Below are 23,041 nucleotides of genomic sequence, written 5' to 3'. Positions count from 1 at the left end.
ATTCAATGGGAAACACTTTTCATCCATAGTGGGTGTGTCAGAAGCCTTGACAGGAGAATCGCAGTGCCTTGAAAGTGCGCAAAAAAGGGTGTAAGGAAGCATTAAGATATCCTTTATTTGTCCCACACTGGGGAAATTTACAGCCTACAGCAGCAAGAATGTGGGTAGAAAGAAGAAAGAAAAAACAAACACCGTTCAATTAAGTGCAATATAAATACAAATGGATAAATCGCAGTGCTACTTACAATCTTTTTTCACATCATTTAATTATTATTATTTTTATTCAGCAGCCTGACAGCAATGTATGTATGTGCTAATAGGAGAATATGCCACTGTGTGCATATCATAGAGGAAACAAAAACACACTTCACATAGTTCCCATTTAATAAATATGACTGTAAATGCATCAAGTACACAACACAGTTGAGGTCAAAACGCCATAACATTGTAACATTCTGAATCAAAATCTGTACAATAATAAAAACTTATTTTTGTTTTTTTTTTACATTGTTATACTTTGCATTTATCTTTTTAAAAAATCTTGCTTATTCTACAGGCAGGAAGAGATGATGGATAAGAGTGGCACTTAAAGTTTCCCCACACCCCGTGTATCATGAATCAGAGGCTAAAGCTCTTGCTCAAATGGACTGCCTTTTATCCAGCGAGCCCTAATATATTTTTAAAATAACCCTAACCCTAACCACCTGGTAATATCTGGCAAGTATTTTCTGGAAAAGGTTACATTTATTTCTTTGGTATGATAAAGGATATTTTTGTTTTGACTTTTGAGTCTAAAAACTAAGTCCTTGTTATATTGCTTCAAATATAAACTACTTTTACTAATTTCTAAATGTTGATAAACAACACAAAGCTTTAAAGAGGAGGAAAATTTATATTTGATATTTTAAGTTAGGGCGGCCCGGTAGTCCAGCGGTTAGCACGTCGACTTCACAGTGCAGAGGTACCGGGTTCAATTCCAGCTCTGGACTCCCTGTGTGGAGTTTGCATGTTCTCCACAGGCCTGCGTGGGTTTTTTCCGGGTACTCCGGTTTCCTCCCACATTCCAAAAACATGCATGGCAGGCTGTTTGAACACTCTAAATTGTCCCTAGGTGTGGATGGGAGCGTGGATGGTTGTTCGTATCTGTGTGCCCTGCGATTGGCTGCCAACTGATGCAGGGTGTCCCCCGCCTACTGCCCGAAGACTGCTGGGATAGGCTCCAGCACCCCCCGCGACCCTAGTGAGGATGAAGCGGTTCGGAAGATGAATGAATGAATATTTCAAGTTAGTTACTACAGTGGAACCTTAGGTTACAAATTTCATTCGTGCAATGACCCCATTCTCAAAACAAAACATTTGGAAACTGAGGTAATGTTACCTGTTGAAATGAATGGAAAAGCAATTAATCTATTGCACCTACAGAACAACGTTACATTTAACAAATGTTGATCGCCGTGTGTTAAATAAATAAACATTGAACCATCTGATCCAGAATTGGGTGATTTAATGGGCCAACTGATCACTCGGTCGGGCCCTAATATATATAGCAAGTATCAATATCTGATCGATATTAGCACAATAACATCAATTCACTAGTTTCAGGTTCACTCTTGTATGGACCACTGCCGTTTTGTCAAACAGGCAACAGCCAGGTTGCTGCTTCTGTCTAGGCAGTTTGCTCCTGCAACCTAACTCCCTCTCTCCTCTCCCATCTTATATGATGCCATCTGCCATATGACTTAGTAGCACAAACAAGCACTCAAGCCGCCGGCTTGGATTCGCCCGCCCACCAGCACACACACATATAGCACATGCATTGGCAGAAATATGGAGCAGCTCGCTGGAGTTGTTTCCAAAAACACATTAGAAAAAACATTTGTTCTGCAAAGTATGGCTTCTCTTTTAAAAAGCATCGGAGACTGTTTAATTGTTTTCTCTTAATGTATTATACACAAATTATAAGACAGTTACACTCAGTGAAGAGAAGAGCACTGACGGGAAGAAATATTTTGTTTGTACTGGAGCCCCTGAACACACATTTCACTTTCTGCCACCAAATTGTCACTCTATGCATCTTGAAGGACACACCCTCACTGTGCTGGAACGTCCAGCACGGCGCAGTGTCTAGCCAACTTGGCTACCAGGTGCAGCATGCCTTGCACCAACACAAATATGATACGCCAACATTTCTGCCCGCGCCATCTACAAATATAGAGGTCGAAGTGTCAGATTAATGAAAAACACAATAAAATACACAGAATTGTAATAAAATGTATTGTCACTTGAAGATTAATTCAAAATCATTCCACATTTATTGACAACAGTATACAAACGATGATTTTCACTGTTGCATCCATTGTTGTTGTATCCAACAATTTAATGTTTCTAAAATCAAATAACTACGAGTACCCTCAGAGGGTGATGACAAAACATCCTGGTCATTTGCTCAAGACTCATGTGTTAAAATGTCCAAATAATCCATCTGATTCAAGGTCACAGGTGAATTGAGTGTGTGTGTGTGCATACACACACACACACACACACACACACACACACACACACACACACAGAGCTGGTGAGCAGATAAAGACTTCCTGATTCATCTCATTTTCATGACCTTCTCCTCCTGGTCTACCTACCGCATCAGTACAGCCAGGGCTATTCTTCCGCTTGGTTTTTTGAAATTAAGACATTACATCAATGTAACATTCCTTTGGATTTTATGTTTTAGAAACTTTTGTAATAACATGTTCAACAGAAATGTATCAGAGTCAAATGCATATTTCATACATTTAATTTAGGAAATTCATTTGAGCAAAACTGACACCCTGCCGGTAATAAAATTAATGAAGTAAGGATTAGTACACATTTTGATGAAGCATTTGTACCCTGATATATAGAGGTGCAATGATACATGTATCTGTTGATAACCACTTTTTTTCCAATCCCTTTGATCATTGGAGCTGCAAAGCAGCAGGCGGCTTGTCTCGGCAGCTTCAGCCCACTTAGGAAGAGCTGTCAAGTCGTATTACAGATCGTCCATATTTTGTTCCAGAATTCACGGAACACTCATGGTTAAATGCAAACATGCCAAATAAATAGCATTATTATTAGTATTACAGTGGTACATTTACCTACAAATGTCTCTTCATATGAAGTTTTCTAGTTACGAAACGTCTCAACAGGAAAATATTGCCTCTTGTTACGAAATAAATTTCAAGATACCGAAGGTAAAAATACAGTATGGGTTGTGTGTCGCAGATCCGAGTTTCCTGAATGCAACATACTTAAAGCTGCTCTGCCATTGGCTTTACCTGACATCCCATTGGCTCAGAGGGACTTCTACCGTGAGTGTGTGTGTGTGTGTGTGCATTCTGTGTGTGTAGACAGATAAATAGATAGATATGTGTCTATGCAGGCGGCTTGGTGGTCCAGTGGTTAACGTGTCTACCTCACAGTGCAGAGGTACCGGGTTCAATTCCAGCTCCGGCCTGCCTGTGTGGAGTTTGCATGTTCTCCCCAGGCCTGTGTGGGTTTTCTCCGGGTACTCCGGTTTCCTCCCACATTCCAAAAACATGCATGGCAGGTTGATTGTGCACTCTAAATTGTCCTGTGGTGTGAGTGTGAGCGTGGATGGTTGTTCGTCTCTGTGTGCCCTGCGATTGGCTGGCAACCGGTTCAGGGTGTCCCCCGCCTACTGCCCGGAGACAGCTGGGATAGGCTCCAGCACCCCCCCGCAACCCTAGTGAGAATCAAGCGGTTCGGAAGATGAATGAATGAATGCACAACTGTCATTTATTGTGCAATAATCTAATTGCATCATGTATATGTTACATATTTTGATGCATTTTTATCCTTTCGTAAACATTTTTGTCTGAATTTTGGAGGGGAGGGGGCTTTTACATGGAAAACGCATCTCTACATTCAAAAATTTCGATTGAAGAAATTTCTTCCAGAACCAATTAATTTCGTAAGTAGAGGTACCACTGTATTATGATTCGTAGAGTTGTACTGCTACTGAGTAGTTTAGTTTTCCCTCTGCCTCATAAAATGCTTCAATTCGGCAAGGAGTAGGGACGAGGGAGGAAGGCTTTCCCAAGCTGCGGGGGGAAGCGCAGCCCAGCAATCCCTCCCTCATAATCGATCAAGGAAAAACTCCAAAGACAGCGGAGATCCTCTTAGTGCACAATTGAAGAATATTACCGCAACGTACATGAATTGTCGATGGTCAGCGTGTTGTGTAATTCACATTAGGTGTCGTCGCTACGAGCTGCCTTTTGCACAAGCCGCTAATCATACAGTGGTCATGTCAGCCAGCCGGCGACGTATTTGGCTCAGGCAGGGATGTAGCTCGTCATTTGGGGCCCCAAGACAAGCACTGTCAAACTGCCCACGCGCAGCCTTGCCGCGCACCACCGTGAGCTGAGGATGAAGAGTGGGGGAAGGTGTGCCAGGACGGTGCTTTGAGCTGGGAGATGATATCATCCCGTCCGTTTTCATGTCTTTTATCATGGGGAAGGTAGTGCTATCTAACTTAAAAATCAGCATGAAAATGTTTTTGGGTCTCCAAAAATGCACTGGTCAACAAATTTTTGCAAAGTATTTGAATCAGAGAAACAACAAAACTTTACTTGATATTTTTTGGGCGCTGATTCTGAATATTAACTTATTTTTTCAGCACTCCAGGTTTTCAGAATAACAATAATATAAGGCAATTTGTCCTAGTTATGAATAGAGGGTTCAGTTTAGCAACAGTTGGAATTTTCTAGGTCAAACGTAAACACAAAAACGATCTCAAAAACCTTATGAGTTTATAAAAAAAATTGGGGTCAAAAATACATGAAGTGACACACCAAGGATTAGCTCAAAATTAAAATTTGCAGTTTACCTTTGATATTGAACTTTGACATTTAACTAACTTCCTGGAAATGGATATATACAGTAAATACTGTACATTTTTACAAGTGGAATAGCATCAATTAGGCTTTTATGTCTGTCAGACTGGAAGATGTTCATTCGTGTAGCTTGCTAGAGTAGTGCTCTATTCAGCCTGAGCGCCTGCAGAGCAATATACATTTATTTAGCAAAAATGAACCACAGCAGGTCAGAACATTAGCCTGAAGTATGCAAGAAGTCATTTTTCTTATTCTTCATGAAGAAAATCACACCCTGATCTATTGATCATAAATAAAAAAGTTACAAATAGAACTTATGTGATGTGTCATATGATTTTTTGTAAACAATGCAGCAGTGGTCATACTGTAGCCCAGGGGTGTCAAACATATGGCCCGCGGGCCGGAACTGGCCCCCCAGGAGTTTCAATCAGGCCCGCAGGATCATTTAAAAGTGAAAAAATGCATAAAAGACACAGAATAAAGTTTTAATAAGGTGCAAGTCATGGAGTTCTTAAGACTTATCGACTATTTTAATTTCATGCAATATGTGACCAGCCCGAACAAACACATGAACAAGGACATATTTTAGACCTTGTCCTTGCTTATGGTCTACCGGTGTCAAATCTGGAAGTCCTTGAAAATGGGATTTCTGATCACATGGCAGTTTTATTTAACGTAGTCTTCTCGCATGCTGCTGTAAAATCAGCCGCTCCTAGTTGCAAACGCCAAATTTTTAACCCTCGCACTTCTAGTCGGTTCTCTGATGCCTTCAATAACCTTTGCGTACCCTCGTCTAACACAGAGGAACTCACCTCTTGGTTCAATTCATCATGCCGTGCCATCCTGGATTTGGTGGCTCCTTCAAAAACTGTGATCCAAAACCTAAACCCGAGCCTTGGTTTAACGACAAAACTCGCGCAGCTAGGCAGGGGTGTTGCAAAGCCGAACGCAAGTGGAAAAAAGACAAATTGCATGTCTCTTATCAAATTTGGAAAGCCCGCTGGCGTAACTACCAGCTCACAGTAAAAGAGGCCAAAAGAGAATATCTGTCGGACCTTATTCAAGCTAACCGTCACAACCCACGCGCACTATTTAAAACGATAGATTCTGTACTCAAACCCCCTCTGCCTACTTGCTCGGATTCTTCACCCGAGATGTGCAACAGATTTCTTGGGTTCTTCATTGATAAGGTCTCTACAGCTAGGACTCCGGTCTCAAATACCGCACCCGACCCCTCTGTGCTAAATTCTTTTGAGACTGTGTCCTTGACGCTTTTGGAGGATGTAGTTCGCCAGACGAAGCCATCTGCCTCCCCCTACGAGTCCCTTCCCCCGCATTTCCTTCAGGAGGTTCTCCGGAGTGTTGGTGCATCGGTCTTGGACATCATCAACAGCAGCCTCTCTTCTGGTATAGTTCCCCAACAGTTTAAACATGCCGTGGTCCAACCCTTGATCAAGAAACCAGGTCTTGATCCAGATGTGCTGTCAAGTTTCAGGCCCATTTCCAAACTGCCTTTCATTTAAAAAATTCTGGAAAAAGTGGTGCACATGCAGTTGAAACTTTTCTTGGATGAACATAACATCTTGGAGGTCTTCCAGTCAGGTTTCAAGACGATGCATAGCACGGAGTCAGCCCTGTTATGTGTTTCTAATGACATCCTCCTGGCAAATGACACTGGAGTCCATGTGTGTCTAGTTTTATTGGACTTAACTGCAGCATTTGATACAGTGGATCACAGTATTCTGCTGACTCGTTTGCAGCACTTGGTGGGCATTAGCGGTAGTGCTCTTGAGTGGTTTAGGTCCTATTTGGCTGACAGAACCTTTTGTGTCAGCCTTGGCTGCTCTGAGTCACGCACTGCTCCCCTGTCATGTGGTGTTGCACAGGGCTCAATTCTGGGGCCCCTGCTGTTCTCACTGTATCTGCTCCCACTGGGTTCCATCTTAAGGAAACATGGTATTCCCTTGCAGATGACTGCCAGATCTATGTCCCACTAAGCAAAAAAGACGCCTTCTCGTTAAGGCCACTTCTGTCCTGCCTGGAAGAAATCAAAACCTGGATGGTACAAAATTTCTTGAAATTCAATGAAAAGAAGACAGAGGTGATACTGTTTGGTCCCAGTGGCCCTTGTACATCCCATCCTGTAGACTTGGGCCCCCTGTCTCCTTATCTTAAGTCAACAGTCTCAAACTTGGGCCTTAAACTGGACAGTGATTTCAAACTTAATCGGCAAATTGGTGCCGTTGTTAAATCCAGCTTCTTTCACCTCAGAAAGCTGGCCAAAGTAAAACCTCTCCTCTCTCATGAACACTTTGAGAAAGCAATTCATGCCTTTGTCACATCCTGGCTCGATTACTGCAATTGCTTTTACTGCAATTCCATTTACTTTGGAGTCAGCCAGTCCTCCATTAAGCGCCTTCAGCTGGTCCAGAATGCCGCTACTCGCCTCTTGACTGGTACTCGTAAGAGAGAGCACATAACTCCTACTCTGGCATCCCTTCACTGGCTCCCCATACATTTTAGAGTTATTTTCAAGATCCTCTTATTTGTTTTCAAATCTCTAAATTACCTCACACCACCTTACCTCACTGAGCTCATCCGCCCCTACACACCTGCTCGGCGCCTCAAGTCTGTGGACCAGACATTATTAGAAGTATCAAGAACTAAACTGAGGCTCAGAGGGGATCGCGCCTTTTCTGTTGCTGGTCCCTCTCTCTGGAATGACATCCCACTGAACATTCGGCAAGCCTCCTCGCTGCCCATCTTCAAATCCCTCCTCACTTGTATTCTTTGGCATTCGACTCAGCATGACTTAGATTTGTTCTTGGTTTTACTGTTCGGTGCTTTCTACCGTCTTTGTTACTGATTTGTTTTACTGTTTATTGTATATGTTAAATTGCTCCATGTACAGCACTTTGTATGCAGCGATGGCTGTTCGAAAGTGCTCTATAAATACAATTGAATTGAATTGAATTGAATTGAATTGAGTATCCGCTAGGGGACACACTATTTTGATCAGAGTTGAAGCCAACATTGTTTTGATCAGAGAAGAAAACAACCACAGTTTCAGAATGTCACTGAGACAGACCCGACACAGCAGACGCTGTCAAGGACTTGTGAATACTTTATTCTTTACACATTTAATAGCACTCTCCTTAGTTTGTAGGCAGGGATTCAATTTAGATTTTATATGCACATGTGTAAATTATTTTAAAATGTCTCTATTTATAAATCTCGTTTAATCTTAAAGTGCATTACTATAGTTTTCAATACCAATTACTTGTTAAAGTTTTGTGTCTTTGTACAATCAGTGGGATCAGTTGCAATGCATATTTGTGAATGATCAAAGTAAATTTCACATTTGTCTAAGGAAATCTAAGGTGCTTCATGAAATGTTTTGTAAAAGAGATGTTCATTAAATTTCAACATTTTCCGAATGTTCTTGTGCTTGTTTCGACCAAAACAAAGGAAAGACATATTATTTTGGTTATTTACAGCAGAGTATGGTAGAATTTTAATGGTCCGGCCCACTTGACATCTACCAAGGCCGTATGCGGCCCACAATGTGAAATGAGTTTGACACCCTTGCTGTAGCCTATTCAAATGTAAAACAAAAATTGTGTTTGATGTAACACATGTTATTCAAATACATACTGTACATTATTAACAAAGATTGACATCCATGATTTACAAATCAGTTTAAATCCACTTCAAGAACAAATGTATATTCCTATGAATAAATAATTCACTGCCGCTCTTTGTTTCGCATAGCATATAAACAGTGTTCTCAGGTAGGCAAAACCAAAACATTGCCTCTTGTGACATTTGTCACCCTTCTTGGTCATGCTGTCATTGAATTGCTGGGATGGCTTGTATAAACCACGATGTAATAAAAATAGAATTTATTGAATATATGTTAAAAGAAAACGAAACACACTATGTGTCAGAAAGGTCCAACATGCACAGGTGTAAAGCTGAAAAACAGAGTACGAAATTGCTGAAAGCAAATATATGATGCAGTAGTAGTGGTGTTCCATTCCACAGTTTAGACGACGTACGTGGGGAGTTCTGTGGAGAATTGTACATGAACATGAGGCTTATTACATCCTAGAGGAAACAAAGCAGAAATAATGTGAATTTTTCATGAAAATTCAAACATGATGATTTGGTGGTACTGTATTGTCACTTCAATGGATATTGGGATCAGGTGAGAGTTAGCGCACAATAATTTTAATGTCTTGGCAGCAGTAACAGCAATGACAAAAGAGAACTGAAAACATAGCACGTTAATAAAAAGTAGATTCTTTCACATTAACACCAGATCTTCTAGTTTAAAATGTTTAACATGATCTACAAAAATTAAAGATTAATTGAACAATGGAAACATTGTACAATGATTGGACTAAGAAAGGCCAACATCAGATTTACAGTCAGTCCCCCCCCCCCCCCCCCCTGGTATGAATTGTGTTTTCTAACGATACTTCACCATATCTATTTAACCAGGTGAACCACAGACTTTTGTCGTGAAGGCTGTCATTTTTTTTTTTAAACAAATGAAGGACTGTCACTTTAAGAGCACGCTTGATAAAAACACGCGGGAACATATAGCGCGAGCGAGAATTAGACCAGGAAGTGAGGGGAGGATGACAGTCATGTGAAGGAAGATTGTCACTGAACTGTGTATGCTGCTCGTCCCCACTTGATACACCCATGATCGTCGTAACCCTGGCGATATTCAGAGCAAAATATCGTGGTTTGGAGTTTGAAATCTGCCGCTAGTGAGTCGTGTGAACAGCTGTATAGCGTAAGTGTTCGCAATGTTACAAGATGTAAGTATATATTTGGACTGTGAAATTATATGAACTGTGTATCTGTTCTTTAGAGGGGAGATTATTTGTGTTTTTCCACGTGTTTTGTATGCACCCAACATGCCGGAAAGTGTCGAGTAAGTGTGTCCTCTCATCACATTGGATTGTAATGATTAGTCGGCTTGCACTTTTAAATTTCATGGATTGTTGTGGCTTGGAAATAATGTATTTTTATTTTTCTTTCCTTATCAAGCACACCACTGCTGTTGTTTATTATGGTATGATTGTCTTTAATCTGTTAGATAATTTTCTTTGATCTCTTAGATCCTTTTTCAAACTCTTTCAAAATTCAATTTGCATCTCAGTCTTTCCTCTTAATGCTGTACAATTTTTTATTGTTCAGTCGGGAATAAAGCCCACATAAAAATTATTTTGTGTTCAGTCCAGTCTTTCCAGAGACCCGGCTACATTTACAATTTCATATGTATACCTGTGGATTCCCGTGAATGACACTGACCCGCGTCAATCAATATATGCCCATTGTTGCCTTTATTGTGGCCCACGTACTCTTTCTGTAGCAACCTGTGTGTTCCTTCACTGACACTGTGCAGTTTGCGCCAGCTCAAAAGAGCAAAGTGTGGATATATTTAAAGTCTCTCTCCCGCTCTCTCTCTTTCTCATTTCATTGAGCTATACTACGTGCGAAGAGAGTGGGATTACTTTAGTTTTGTCACACTGCGGAACACTTACAATATGCAAAAACATCATCGCATGACAAAGAATTATATATTATACTGTATATTATAATGGCATCCATGATTTAATATGCAGTATAGTGGATCCCGCTAGCCATGGAGGATAGGGACCGGGCTGGCCCACGAATAGCGGAAAATTCCTGAACGGCTGGATAGCTCAGTTGGTAAGGCATCGGTTTGGCGTATGGGAGACGGTGGTTCGAATCCCGCTTGGGGCAAAAAAAATGAGCACATAACACCATCCAGTGTGGGTCCTTGGGCAAGATCCTTCACGCTCATGCCTACCATCATAAAATGATGAGAGACAATAAAACGAATGACATCTCAGACGTCGCCCGGCCAAACAAGGTCTGCGTCAGGTGCTGCGGAACCTTGATGAAAAATGGGCTACTGGAACAAAGCGGAGATGGGCGAGATGCGACAACATGGCTCTGTTGGAATGCTACTACTCAAGCAACCCTAGTCAGAAGGGTTACATGCAGAGAATGTGGGCTAAACTTACTTACTTCGAAACCCACAGTCACGGTTGACCACGAAACAACTAGTAGCTCAGTGTTCCAACATCCACAAACGGCAACTGCTGTCACAACTTGAGATTGATGAGGTACAGCAGGTTCCATGGTAAAGTGCCCCAGGCTGCCAGATCAGAGGAGGAGGTCATACCAGAGATCGGGAGGCAAGCCCCAATGAATGCAGATGATGAGATTGTAAGGCCAGCCCCAATGAATGAAATGCTGAGCGAGGCAGCAACTGACCTGAAAGCTAAGATCATGGCGAGAATGAAAGCTGGGCAACCTAGAAACCGATTACAACGGCTATGTGAAGTACCACCTGAAAGTCTCATGGAAAGTGTGAATGTGGCACTGAGGGCGATCCCTACTGTAACGATCACAGAAACCAATGAGCTGATACACGCTTCAGCATCAGTGATCCTCGAGATGCTTGGCTATAAGAAGCCAAGCATGGAAGCCATGAGATACGTTACCCACCATGGAGAAGACGGCTGGAGGCTAAGATCAAGGCGGCTCGGAAAGATGTGAGTCAATTGACGGAGGCCCAGAGAGGTGTGATGAAAAGGCCGATACCCGAGAGGTATCATACCTCAAGCACTCGAAACTGCCAAACAAAGGCTCCAAGCCGTCCAGCCGCCTAAAGCGGTACACGAAAGAGAATGAGGCCAGACGAATAAACAGGCTGTTCGCAACACAACCTGCGAAAGTGTGCGCTCAGTGGCAGGGTCCTAACAACAGAGCTGACCCACCAAGACTGGAAACTGAAAGGTACTGGAAAGGCATATGGGAGAAGGAGGTTGCACATAACAGCAGTGCACAATGGCTGGTGACCCTGAGAGAGGAGAACAGCAACCTCCCTGAACAGAACCCAGCTACCATAACAGTGGCAGACATGCAGGAAAGAGTCTCAGATATGAAGAACTGGACAGCACCAGGCCCGGACATGGTCCACACCTACTGGCTAAAGAAACTCACAGCACTCCATGAGCGCCTAGCAGCACAAATGAACCAGCTGCTGAGGGATGGGACTCACCCAGGATGGCTAACCGAAGGGCGAACGATCCTGATCATGAAGGATCCCTCAAAGGGTGCAGTCCCATCCAACTATCGGCCAATAACCTGTCTCTCCACAACATGGAAGCTCATGTCAGGCATCATTGCGGCTAAGATAAGTGGACACATGGATCAATACATGAGCGAAGCACAGAAGGGCATTGGTAGAGATACCAGAGGAGCCAAACATCAGCTCCTGGTTGACAGAACAGTCGCACAAGACTGCAGGTCCCGACATACCAACCTGTGCACAGCCTGGATTGATTACAAGAAAGCCTATGACTCGATGCCACATACATGGATCACTGAATGCTTGGAGTTGTATAAGGTGAACAGGACCCTAAGAGCCTTCGTTGCGAACTCGATGAGGATGTGGAAAACCACACTTGAAGCCAATGGCAAGCCACTTACCCAAGTGTCCATCAAATGTGGCACATACCAAGGTGATGCACTCTCCCCACTGCTGTTCTGCATAGGACTGAACCCCCTAAGCCAAGTAATCACCAAGACAGGCCATGGATACCGCCTCAGAAATGGAGCTACGATCAGTCACCTCCTCTACATGGATGACATAAAGCTGTATGCTAAGAGCGAAAGGGACATAGACTCCCTGATCCACACAACCAGGATCTACAGCAGCGACATCGGGATGTCATTCGGGCTTGAGAAATGTAGTCGGATGGTGACTAAGAGAGGCAAGGTAGTCTGCACTGAAGGGGTCTCACTCCCTGAAGGAACAATAGCAGATATTGAGGACAGCTACAAGTACCTCGGTATACCACAAGCCAATGGCAACCTCGAACTGGCAACAAGGAAAGCAGCTACGGCCAAATACCTCCAGCGAGTGAGGCAAGTCCTAAGAAGCCAGCTCAATGGCAAGAATAAGACCTGGGCAATAAACAGCTATGCCCTGCCAGTGATCAGATACCGTGCAGGAATAATAAGGTGGCCAAAGGAAGAGATTCAGACCGCGGACGTTAAGACCCGAAAGCTCCTAACCATGCATGGAGGGTTCCATCCCAAATCCAGCACCCTGAGACTGTACGCAAGCCGAAAGGAAGGAGGCCGGAGACTAGTGAGTGGGAGAGCCACTGTCCAGGATGAAACATCCAAGCTCCACGAATACATCAAGGAGAAGGCTCCAACGGATGACGCACTCAGAGAATGTCTCAGACAATGGGGAACAGAGGATGAGGAGCTGGAAGAGGGACCATCATGGGAGGACAAGCCCCTACACGGGATGTATCACCCGACCATAACTGAAGTGGCTGATCTCAAGAAGTCCTATCAGTGGCTAGAGAGGGCTGGCCTGAAGGACAGCACAGAGGCACTCATCCTGGCTGCTCAGGAGCAGGCCCTGAGCACCAGAGTCATTGAGGCCCAGGTATACCACACCAGACAAGACCCAAGGTGTAGGTTGTGCAAAGAGGCACCTGAAACGATCCAACACATAACTGCAGGGTGTAACATCTGTGCGGAGCATGGACTGGAAACCCCAAGGTCAAAATGGGAAACACCTCAGAAGGTGGTGGAGAATGACAGAGCAAAGATCCTGTGGGACTTCCACATCCAGACTGACAAGATGGTAATGGCGAACCAACCAGATATCATGATCATAGATAAAGGGCAGAGGAAAGCTGTTGTAGTGGATGTAGCGGTCCCAAGTGATGGAAACATCAGAAAGAAGGAACACGAGAAACTGGAGAAATACCAAGGGCTCAGAGAGGAGCTGGAGAGAGCCTGGAAGGTAAAGGTGACAGTCGTGCCTGTGGTGGTCGGAGCACTCGGGGCAGTGACCCCCAAACTAGATGAGTGGTTGCAACAGATCCCGGGAACAACATGAGACATCTCAGTCCAGAAATGTGCAGTGCTGGGAACAGCAAGGATACTGCGCAGAACCCTCAAGCTTCCTGGCCTCTGGTAGAGGACCCGAGCTGAATGAGGGACGGACACCACCCGAGGGGTGAGACGAGGATTTTTTTTAAAAAATATATACATTTATATTTGAATAATTGAAAAAAAAGTTATGTTTTTGTTCAGTTTAGATTTGGTTTTGTTGCCTCGTGCCCCTTTTGTCTTCACCTGTTCTCGTCTTGAACCAATCAGCTACCTCAACCCTTTGCGTCTTGTCTCGGTGTTTCTCGTTGTCTCGCCACTTTGCATGTATTTCGTTCGCTGGATTCTGTCAGTCTTTGTTGGATCATTGTGATTCTGTGTGTGCCTGTCATGTTTTGTTTCTGTCAGTTTTTTTTTTTTTGCTACTTTGTTTTCCTGTGGATTTCAGGACTTTGTTTGTATACTTCAGTTAGTTTTTCCAGTGTACTCCTGCAAGTTTTTTTTTTTGTTCATATATTTTGTTAAGTCCACCCTGCTCCTCCCTCCTGCCACCGTTCAGTCTATCACTTGTATTTCATTCACGAGCAATGAGAAACAATAAGGAATCAGATCGCTAAGTAGGATTAAATCGGAATCACTAAATTCTTAACAATTCCCTTCCCTAGAACACAATGTGCCGAAACCACACTCAATTGTCAACTGTCACTCAAAGAAAAATGCATCTTTCTTATGCTGACAATAGAACAGCTTGCATGTTCTTTTATTCCAACAATTGTGAAATGATTCCAAGAGTCTCAAGGACAGTTTACAATTTAATACAAACAGGCATAGATACAAACAGTTGTAATGCCAGCGCTGGGGAAAGCATTATCTTATAAGAAAATGTGCAGCTTCTTAAGCTGGTATCGCACTAAACATGTTTGAACATGTTCGTAATTATTTTGTGTCAAGAAAACAGCTTGTGACAAGTAAAAAAAAATGGTAGGAGGTTCAGTTGAGAGGGCGGAGGTGATAAACCCCCTCACACAAGTGAACATACACACACACACACACACATGCGCACCACACGTTTTTCATTTAAGGGTTATTTTCTGCATTACCCGGTCTTATGCGAGTCACGCGAATAACGTTGAGCACTTATCCAGTCTGTGTTGGCTATTCAATAAAAATGTTCAACTAGGGTTGCCACAAATGATTATTTTGCTAGCTGACTTGTCACCGATAGTGTTTGCAATTAGTCAGCAAATCGGATCATGTGTAAATCTCAGCATATCATAAGCAGTTCCTCTTACATAACTATCATAATCTTACAGCCTGAATTCCTTAAGGTATGTTCAATTTATTGTAATTAATCGTAAAAAGAATTAAAATTATTATACATTCAACTTTGATCGAACTTTGTAGGTCTTGTACCAGCACATGTGACATGTTGATAGGTTTTGGTGCAACTTCAATTGAAGACGACATTGTGGCCTTCACATTTTAAGCCGTGAATGTTTAGTGCAATTTAAAATGGAACCAACAACTACTGTGTACATTAGGCACACTTGCACTATGACAATGAATACAAATAGAAAACATTTTAAATATATTTCACTCTTCACAGGTGTCAAGCATTATTTTTTATTGCAGGAGAGTAAAATTGGGATAAGGTACCTTGCTCAAGAAAACTACAAGGATTTTTTTTTAATGTAACCTTTATTTATCCAAAATACTTTGTTTCGTTTTATGAGTATGTACAAATAAAAACATTAAATTGATAACAAAAAAAAACTAAACTAAAACTGAAAAACAATTTCTCAATGGTGAGAAGGAACTTTTTTTTAATTTTTTATTAGCAGTAAATCCTAATACTGGGTTATGTATGTTTTATTATCCGTTACCGTGGGGTGGATGGGGTTATAACAAACATCATTTTCGAGAGGGAAAAAGGCGTTGCGCTAGAGCACACCTGTGGTTTCCCCAGTGCTGGAGAATGACCCGCAGGACGGAGGAGCTGTCCACCCGAACACGACGTGAGTTCAGGGGCCCTCCAATAAGCGGCTGCCGGTTAGAGTGGTGGTGGTGGTCAAGCTTGATGACTGGGATGCTGCATATGTATTTGCGTTTGGTAAAGGTGGCAGCGCTCGCCACCCTGTAAAACCGCCGATGCTCATCATTAACCCTTTTAGGGACAGTGATTACTACAGTGGACAGCTTATCATGTTATCAGGTTACAAGTTCTCATTATTGGTGTATGAAAGGGTTAAAACAGAACTTGAATCAAGACAAAACCATTTGTGTATGTGCGTGAAAATATATGACAATAAATTGAAAACAGCTTGTAGGTAGATTTTAGTGTTCTTGTAAGGGGACAGCATAGAGAGATGACTGAACATCACTGACCGTCGTTTCCCCTCCAAGAGAAAAATTCCATCCCAACACTGAGAAGCTAAACAGCTAATCTGCATCAATCAGTTTTGTCCCAGGCCCTTTTGTTCGAAGCTGTTCATTTAAAATTTCATCTGACACCATTTTATCGAAGGAAATAATGCATGATGGTAGAATTCCTTAGATTTGACAGATGGTTTCCTGACAACTGTTTTGCCAAACTCTGATGTTCACAGTTTTTTTTAAATTTGAAAGCAATGTTGTCTTTTTCTTTCTCTTGCTCAGTGCATACTACAGGAGAATTTACTTGACAACACATTGAGGAATATATTACTGGATATGTTTGATGTTTTCACTGTTGTCAATATCCTTTGCATAACTCAATAATTTATAATTCGATCCATGGCAAAGCATCTGTAGGGATTGACAGTATTTTGTTCATCACCACAGGGAGCTAATGTTGCTGTGTGTGTGTGTGTGTGTGTGTGTGTTTTCGAGGCAAAGAAAATCACCGTCACTTCTTAACTCGACATTTAGACATGAAGCCAGATTTATTATCACGCCCACCCTGTCACTTACTAGGATAAGGGACAATAAACTCTATGTGTGGTTGAATATATTTTTGAACTGCGAAAGAATCTGCTTTTCATTAGCGATAATGGCCACCCTAAATACACATTTTATAGACTGTCTTATCTTAGTTTTGAAATCACAACACAATCTGCTGAAAGTACATTGCTGCTGCTTGCCTTAATGTTTTATATTACAATTTTAGTTATAAAATTAAATATATATTGACACAAAACAGGTTGGTTAGTTGGCAAAACACACTGCAGTGTTCCCTCACTTTTCGCGGGTGATACGTTCCAAGCACCCCCCTAATAAGTGAATTTCCGTGAAGTAGATGTTGACCTTTTTTGGGGGGGGGGGCATTACAAACGCCCCCACATGGTGCCTACCCTTCTAAACACTTGTTACACTTAATAAATCTTACTTTTAAAAGGCAAAATATAGAATGAATACCAGGCTGCTGATTATCGGTGACAAGCTATTGTTATGGTCTCGGTTTTTGCAAAAACATTTCCTTGAATAAAAATTAAATAAATAAATAAAAACTACATTTTTTGATGGTCCAATTAAAAAGGAAGAAATGTAACAAGAAAATATGCCAAAATAAGAAGGTAAAACTGCAATACATGAAATTATGATTGCAGATGAAAATCCGTTTTCGAGTGAACCCACAATAACTGAACTGCGAAGTTAGTGAGGGAACACTGTATTTCATTGAAGAACATCAGATCAAATCTGATCTGTCTAAACTTTTCGGGCTCTATATTCATAGACAGGGCAGGTGTACGCGAGCGTCAAATCTGGCACATAGTGATGTTCGTGCCAGTGCAAGATGTGTTTCGCGTGTTTGGGAATTCGGCAGACGACTTTTGCGCCCTAGTGGGCGTCCCTGCGTCATGAGGGCATTTAATTTGAGATGCCTCCGTTTCACTTGTGAATTTAGAGGCTAAAAGTAGTTTGAACTTTACATGTGCTGGAACCACATCTAAGTAGTGGAGCAGGTACTGTAAAGCAATTTTATTGACTCTGATTGAGGTGCAAGCAGAAAGATTCTGAGCGGATGTGTGGTGGATGTCATTGTATACAAAGTACTTCATAAATACAACAACAGCGTGCATCAAACTCTCTCAATCACTCTAGAAATCAATTCATTGAACTAAAATTTGTTTTTTTATCACAGTGGTGGTGGTCTATTATCGCCCTGGCAAATTTTAAATTACACAAGGTATGTTCGCTGTTCCTTTTAGACCTCCTTTGTGCAATTCGAGCTCTTGCATGGATTCCAGCAAATCAGTTGCTTCTGCCATGTCAAGGACTGTGCGCCGATTTTGAAGAGAATGATTAAACTTGCACTGGGCACGAATATAGAGCCCTTAATATTCACAGATGTACTGTTCATCATACTCATTTATCTTTTTAGTTTCTATGCCCTCCTGGACTGGACCACTTAAGTTCTAAACACACACACACAAGTGAAAGATGAGTTTCATGATGGAACACAAACATAATCACAGAGGTATGAAAAGTGAAAACAAAAATGAAACGCCATCAACAGCATGTTTACCAATGAGCCGTGAGTTAAAAGCTGTGTCCAAAGTCTCCAAAGAATGAACCACGTCCCGCTGGGAGCTTGCCGTGGCCTCTGTTGGATTAGCTGGACTAATCATTTCTTGTTCCTTTTCGTTCTGCATCTGTGCATAGACGTTGAGGCCTGGGATCTTCCTTGAGAAAAGATTTACATTGAGGCAAATGGATGAAGGGTGTAGCCTAACTGAATTAACAAGAGCGGGGCCACTTCAAGTGTCTTCACCTCACTTGTACTGCTCTCCTATTTGCACACCAGCTACAAACCATTTATTTCTGAAATATGTGTGATGTCTCAGCAATTACAAGTACAGGTGATAAGGTTTTGCTCTTTTCTTTTGATTGTCTGAATCGTCATGATACCTCCTGCCCTATTACTGTGCAACACACCACATTGGTGAGCAGACATTTAACATTTGAGAAAGGTCAACTGCCGACATTAAAAGGGCTTACTATCGATAAACTATGATGACGGACTGACATTTAGACCAAACAAAAGACTTCCAAGTTATTTGAAAATATGTGTGAGGGGAAAAGATGATTCCCCTCCGTCAAATTTTGCAGAAGGGCGGCTATCAAAACTAAATGGAACCTAGCAAGGTGCTTTTGTTGACAAAGCTATCAAGTTCCCCACCTACAAGCTACAAAACCTTTCACTTGCTTCCCTTGTAGTGCCCTCATACTCATAGCATTTCGGGAAGATTTTACCTCTTGAATTTATAGATGACAAAAACAGCTAAACCCACAATCACAACTGACAGCAACATCAACATGGCAGGGGTGCTGTGGTTCCCGCTGCTGTCCACTAGCGGTGCTGCGGAGAAAACAGAAGACGGAAGTAAGCATCGTAAATGTCGCTTCAAAAACAACTTAAAGTTAGTTTCGCTAACAACCTAGCGAAACTAAGTGGTAGCATACCAAATATACTGTAATCTTAGGTGGTAGCTTGACTTACGAGTTGTTCCGTGACCAAGCACATAACTTCATTTTCTTGTCCATGAATTAAAACGTTCTCTTTGAACTAAATTGAAATGCTATTAAGCTGCTCCAAGTGCCCCAAAACACACGCTGTGAGCACACTGAGCTGAGAGTATTTTGGCAGGCCACCGCGCCCTCTCCAGATGACCAGCCCGCACAGCAGCTCCACTGGGCAAGGATGGCTGTCTTTCTTTGGCAGGGGTTCCATTCCAAAAACAAACTGCCATAAAGTGGCATTCTATTATGTGCACAGCAGTGACTGATGGGCATGCTGTATTGCTGAAGCTGTAGGAATGGAAATGGACTGCCAAGCAAAGCATTTACAGCCCCGCTGTAAACAATTGAGTTTAAATGCAAAAATAAATAAATAAATAAATAAATAACCCAGACAGTTTCATTTTTTGTGAATTGAATGTTTTTTTGTTGTTGTTTTTTTAAATTTATGGTTCTAGTTTGAAGGTACTATTTTGTATTTAGGATATTCAAAGTTTTGTATTCATCAATTAAGATTTACATTTGCAAAAAAAAAAACCCTAATTTACAGCAGGAAAACCAAACATACCTGATGAATTACATGCAGAACGAATGATGCTGTGTGAGAGAAAACGCTTCTGAGGGCTTCGGGTTGAAATAGTGGAGATGGGGCATGGCTGATCTCGAATCGAGACACTGTGAGATGGTGGGGAGAATACATCGAAGACTCCAAGATAGCGCCGTAGTTGGCAGCCGTCTGCAAGAGTTGGTTGTCTTTTGTTTTGTCCTATGATGTTTGTTGTCCTTCGTGTAGAACCGATATGAACTGTTTTCAGTGTTTTGGCCACAACATTTGTCAAAGGAGAATAATCCGTGCTTGGTGGTTGCGCCTTCTCGGCAGCATGCGTGGGCCAGCACTGATTTTGATCGGGAGGAATGCTGGCGCAATTTGTCTGTCCCCGCTGGACAGCCCAGGGGGCGCTTGTGTTTTTTGCGCCTGTAATGGGCAGCATTTTTCACAGCCCCGTTTTGTTCAGCGAACACAGCGGTGCTGTTGGACAGTCTGGTGGATGAGGAGAGAGGCGCATCGGTGCGGAGCGTGGATACATATTAAGAACTGAGAGTTGCCGCTCGGAATTGAGGCGGATTTACATGGGACAGGAGAAGTGAATCTATATTTATTTGTTTTTGTTTTTTTTGTCAATGGACGCTACAGCTTCTTGTTTCTTTTCAAACTTAGCTTGGAGCAGGTGTGTGCACATTTTGGGCATGATGTCTCCGATCCCCCGGATGAAAGTACACATTGATTATCCTATTTCATCTATAACTGCTTCAAATAACCAAGTGTACACAGTAAAAGTGGTTAAGATTGCATGACTGTCCGTGTCTTATGTTGTGTTGTTATTATTATGATTATTATTATGTATGATTATTATTTTTTAACTGTTCTATAAAGCGCTTTGTTACAGCTGCAGCTGTAGTAAAAGCGCAAAAAAAAAAAAGATGTATTGTATTGAGGAAGCAGAATCTGTGCACTTAGAGGTGGATTCTCCTATCTCTGGGGCTAAAGTCCTTGAGGTGGTCAAAAAGCTCCTCGGTGACAAAGCCCCAGTGGCGGTTGAGATCCGTCCGGATTTCCTAAAGGCTCTTGATGTTGTGGGGCTGGTTGAGATCCCTCTAAAACAGGGCATGGACATTGGAGTCTGACTGACTGACTGACTGACTGACAGACCAGGGTTATTTTAAGAAGGGGGACCGGGGAGTTCACCTACCCAACCAGTCTACATGCGTTTTGTAGACTTTGACCGGGTACCCCAGGGTATATTGTGCGGGGTGCTCCAGGAGTATTGGGTATTGAACACCCTAGTACGGGCTGTTCAACGTTGAGAGGATCCAGATGAGATGGCCTGGGCATTTTATTAGAATGCCTCCTAGATGGCTCCCTAGTGAAGTGTTATAGGCATGTCCCACTGGGACGAGGCCCAGAGGACGAACCAGGACATGCTGGAGAGACTGTCTACCAGCTCGCTTGGGAAGGACTCAGGATCTCCCAGGACAAGCAAGACAAAGTGGACAAAGTCGGGAGAAGGAAAAATGGCCTTCCCTGCTAAAGCTAATGCCGCCGCGACCTGATCTCAGATAAGCAGGAGACCGTGATGATGATGATGAGATGAGCCCATGTCAGTTACATACTGACTGCCATTTAATAGAAAATAATTTATTTGCTCTGTCTATCCCTATAATCGGCTGGCAATGACAGACAAAGCTCCATGATTTGGTTTTCATCCATCCATCCATTATGTATATATGATTTTTTTTAACCAATTACGTAAATTTGATCATTTTCCGCAGCATTTCTAAGGGTACCAGCAAATCGTACACAAGTACAGAGAAATAAAATTGCTTTTGAGGGTGATTTGGAGGGGGTGTATAATATACAGGTGAGTGATAGTTAAAAGAGTTTACGGTAATTACAAGTATACAGTGGTTACATTTATTGCAGGGCATTTGCTTTTTTGGTCGGGACAGTAGCAGCATCCCATTTAGCAGAGAGGCACACATACTTGCAACAATTCTTACTCTCAAAGTTTATCGTGTTGCTAAATGGTGTAAGCCAATCACACACAGCGTTGGCATTATTCAGCAATGAGGACAGCATGTACAGCACATAATACAGTGCATATCCGCTGTGTAGATCAGATAAATTTCCAAATACTTTCTGTATGCTGACTATTAAATTGCTCAACAGTGACTTGAAAAAGGCAGCACAAAATAGTTTTACACCAGTGGCTGTTCATTACCTGCTGATAGGTGTGCTGCGTAGACTGTGACCTGGACCCCAGGTCGCAGGGTGAACTGAACCAGATTTTGATTCAAGGCACTCAGCATCATCTCAAACAACTGTTGGTACAAAGAATTAAACTGAGGTTAATCTGAACCCTAAAATGTTATATGTTTTATTTTATGTCTTCAGTTTTTTTCTTCTTCAGCAGAAAAACGTTTGGGTGCTTAAAATGTTTCAGTGGGACTGCCTACTTTGTGAGTTTGTGAAAAACACCAAATCACCTAAAATGCATGTATCAGTATCACGTTTATTTGCTTCAAAAAAAAAAAGCAAGAAAAAAAAAGATTCACCAAAGAGTCACCAAAATACATGTTGACATTTATACTTATGCTCACATCAGCTTCTGAAATATTAGAATGATCACCCAAGTATTACGTCTTTCGTGGAGCTGGCGTTTTCCTCTCAGGTGCTCACTGCAGAGCTTATGTCACTGCATGAGAGAAACGCTTCATTCATAGCGTACAAAATATTGGTGCAATATTTTTTGACATTTTTGTGGGCATAATTAGAAATGTCCCGATAAATGTTTTTACACTTATGTTGAGTTTTAGACTGCTACCTCAAGTGCCAGTTTATTGCAGTGTGCTCGGCTCTTGTTATTTACAAAAGAGCACATATTTTACAGACACGTCTTGCAACAGAACATCATGCCACCCACCCAAAAAAATACAGATTCACTTTGAAAGATGTGCAGGACTCTCCCATGCAAACATTGACATACTTGTTGCGCATAAACCTGCGTAGTGTGTACCTAACACATACCTGTTAACTCATACGGTTTAGCCATAGTTCATACGGATTTTGTGGTGAATCTTACGTATATGCCCGTATCGCACAAATCATACGGATTCTGAAGATTTGC

At 42.1% G+C, this 23,041-nt stretch overlaps 1 protein-coding gene across 7 annotated transcripts in view; it reads right to left on the bottom strand.

The window, feature by feature from the left end:
• Positions 1-8,006: 8,006 nt before the first annotated feature.
• The window catches only part of sorcs1 (sortilin-related VPS10 domain containing receptor 1), a 190,538-nt gene continuing 175,503 nt past the window's right edge, over positions 8,007-23,041 (bottom strand). For 2 of the 7 annotated variants that reach the window (XM_086121206.1, XM_086121205.1), the window contains exons 24-27: positions 22,136-22,235; positions 19,092-19,197; positions 18,364-18,521; positions 8,007-9,002 (exon numbers count right to left, since the gene is read on the bottom strand). In XM_086121206.1, coding sequence (XP_085977332.1) covers positions 8,941-9,002; positions 18,364-18,521; positions 19,092-19,197; positions 22,136-22,235 — 426 coding nt within the window. In that variant the 3' untranslated portion in view covers positions 8,007-8,940. Of the gene's footprint in view, positions 9,003-18,203; positions 18,254-18,363; positions 18,522-19,091; positions 19,198-22,135; positions 22,236-23,041 lie in introns of those variants that run through there. The other 5 variants (XM_086121207.1, XR_015101929.1, XR_015101930.1 and 2 more) reach the window with 5 other exon arrangements.

The sequence above is a fragment of the Hippocampus guttulatus genome, chromosome 9, assembly GCF_054856545.1.
Source record: "Hippocampus guttulatus isolate MCC_2025c chromosome 9, RoL_Hgut_1.0, whole genome shotgun sequence".
Lineage (NCBI taxonomy): Eukaryota > Metazoa > Chordata > Actinopteri > Syngnathiformes > Syngnathidae > Hippocampus > Hippocampus guttulatus.
The sequence above is the reverse complement of the archived record's forward strand: the minus strand, read 5'-3'. Positions and strand labels throughout refer to the sequence as shown.